Genomic DNA, 2,042 nt, shown 5'->3' with positions numbered 1-2,042 from the left:
CCGCAGGTGGAGCGGCCGTGGCTCGACTGCCTGTGGATCGTGCTGGCGCTGCTGGTGTTCTTCGGGGACGTGGGCACCGACCTGTGGCTGGCCCTCGACTACTACCGCAAGGGGGACTACGGCTACTTCGGGCTGACCCTCTTCTTCGTGCTGGTGCCGTCGCTGCTGGTGCAGAGCCTGAGCTTCCGCTGGTTCGTGCAGGACTACACGGGCGGCGGGCTGGGCGCCGTGGAGGGGCTCAGCAGCCGGGGCCCCCCCATGATGGGGGCCGCCTACGGCCACGGCGCGGCCCGCGGCGTCCCAGGCGCGGGGGTCTCGGCCACGCCGGGGGCGCAGCGCCTGTGCCGCCTCTCCGTGTGGATCTGGCAGTCGGTCATCCACCTGCTGCAGATGGGGCAGGTGTGGAGGTAAGAGCACTGCGGGGTGGGGGCGGGCCGGCCCTGCGGAGCCCCTCTGCCATCCCGGTGCTTCGTGGGGCGGCCCCTCGGACGGGCCCAGCGTGGGGGGCTCGAAGGAGGGACCGGCCGCGTGCCGCCCCTGGCGTCTCCAAAAGACCAGCGTTTGATCTGGATCCCTGGCCACGCCTTTGGCCCGGTGAGGCCGAGACCTGCTGTTGGCCCGTCCTCATCCCCGCTTCGCACTCTGCAGGGCCCCTGCCTCAGCCCGCCCTCCCCGTCTCCTCTGCAGACCTCCGTTCCCGGGCGCCTCTTTTCCCTGCCTCCCGAGGTAACCAGCTGCAGGCGCCCTGGGCTGCACCCCACCTCGCGGCCCGGGGAAGCCTTCCCTCCTCCAGCCGCTGCACTCGGGTTTGTTCCCGGGTGAGACACCCTTCCCTCTTCCCCCGTTCTCCCTCTGCAGTGGCCTGCGTGGGGCCCTGTGGAAAAACCCTCGCTGCCGCCTGCGAGCACTCCTGGATTCCACGCCCCTTCCCCCTCCTGCACTCCCAGCCCCTGTGAATGACTCCAAACCGCTGCTCTCCCGAAAAGAAAAAAGACTTTTTTTTTTTTTGGTTTGCTGGATTAGACGTGTCCTTTTCTTAGTGACAGGTAAAAATGGAATAAAATGTGATGGGCGCGAGCGTTTGGTGTTAACTCTCACCTCCAGAAAACCAGTTAGCCACCTGGATACCTATTCTGGGGGAACGATGTTTTTCGTAGCCAGGCCAGTGCGTAAGTGATTTATATTTACACAAGACCCAAGCTTGGCTTTGCGGCCCTTTCTCCTTTTGTAAATTTCCCGTGTGCCAGTTCAGTCCCTCGCAAACCACTTGCAGGTGTTCTTTCAGCCGGGCGCCTTCTTCACGGACTGCCTCCCTGGCTAAACTGAGGAAATGAGCCCATTCACACCTGGGTACGTCTGTGCCTTCTTACTTAAATGAGCTTGTGTGTATGCTGGAAACAGTGAGTTGCAGGTGAAAGCATTTGCGAGAGAAAAAAGTCTCACTGAAGATACATTACACCGGGGCAAGCTCCTCAAGTGCATGGCTTCTATGAGAAGACATTTTGCCTAGGCTGCCCTGACTCCTAGCCTAGCAGGAGATTTTAGGCACTTAGTAGTTCGGGTAACGGACATACCCAGGTTAGCTGAAATAAAATCTGCTGTCTTTTTAATGGTTTATCCAGATCTCTATGCGGAATTTATTTAAATAAAAACGTTTCGGAAAGCATAGGATTGAATTAAGTCAAATCACGAGAGTAGATGCAAGAACTTTGTCCTGCTGGGTTTAGATGCAAATTCAGGCTAGGGGAAGTGAGGATGGTTCCGTAGGCCCTGCACCACCCAGAGTTGTTCACTGGCCTTTCTAGGCTGAACCAAACAGCTTTTTCTCTAGCTGCATTTGTCTGCAGATAATTTGTTTACTGCTGATAAGTTTATAAGAAGTGAGAGAAGAAAATAGGAAAAGTGCTGATTAACTTTTGACTGTTGTAAGCATAGCTTGGGGTCAAATAAAATTTTGAAATATGTTTTAAATTTGAAATCTAAATTCCCAAACACCCACACACTCAAAGTCATACCGAATTAAAGGTAGTGTGTTTGGTATT

The 2,042-nt window shown here is 56.1% G+C and overlaps 1 protein-coding gene across 1 annotated transcript in view; it reads left to right on the top strand.

Annotated features, from left to right (window-relative positions):
• The window catches only part of XKR6 (XK, Kell blood group complex subunit-related family, member 6), a 299,994-nt gene that overhangs the window by 1,165 nt on the left and 296,787 nt on the right, over nt 1-2,042 (top strand). The window contains exon 3 of the mRNA XM_011942843.1: nt 1-407. This exon is cut by the window's left edge and continues 3 nt beyond it. Coding sequence (XP_011798233.1) covers nt 1-407 — 407 coding nt within the window. The remainder of the gene's footprint in view (nt 408-2,042) is intronic.

The sequence above is a fragment of the Colobus angolensis genome, unplaced genomic scaffold (genome assembly GCF_000951035.1).
Source record: "Colobus angolensis palliatus isolate OR3802 unplaced genomic scaffold, Cang.pa_1.0 Scaffold210, whole genome shotgun sequence".
Taxonomy (NCBI): domain Eukaryota; kingdom Metazoa; phylum Chordata; class Mammalia; order Primates; family Cercopithecidae; genus Colobus; species Colobus angolensis.
The sequence above is the reverse complement of the archived record's forward strand: the minus strand, read 5'-3'. Positions and strand labels throughout refer to the sequence as shown.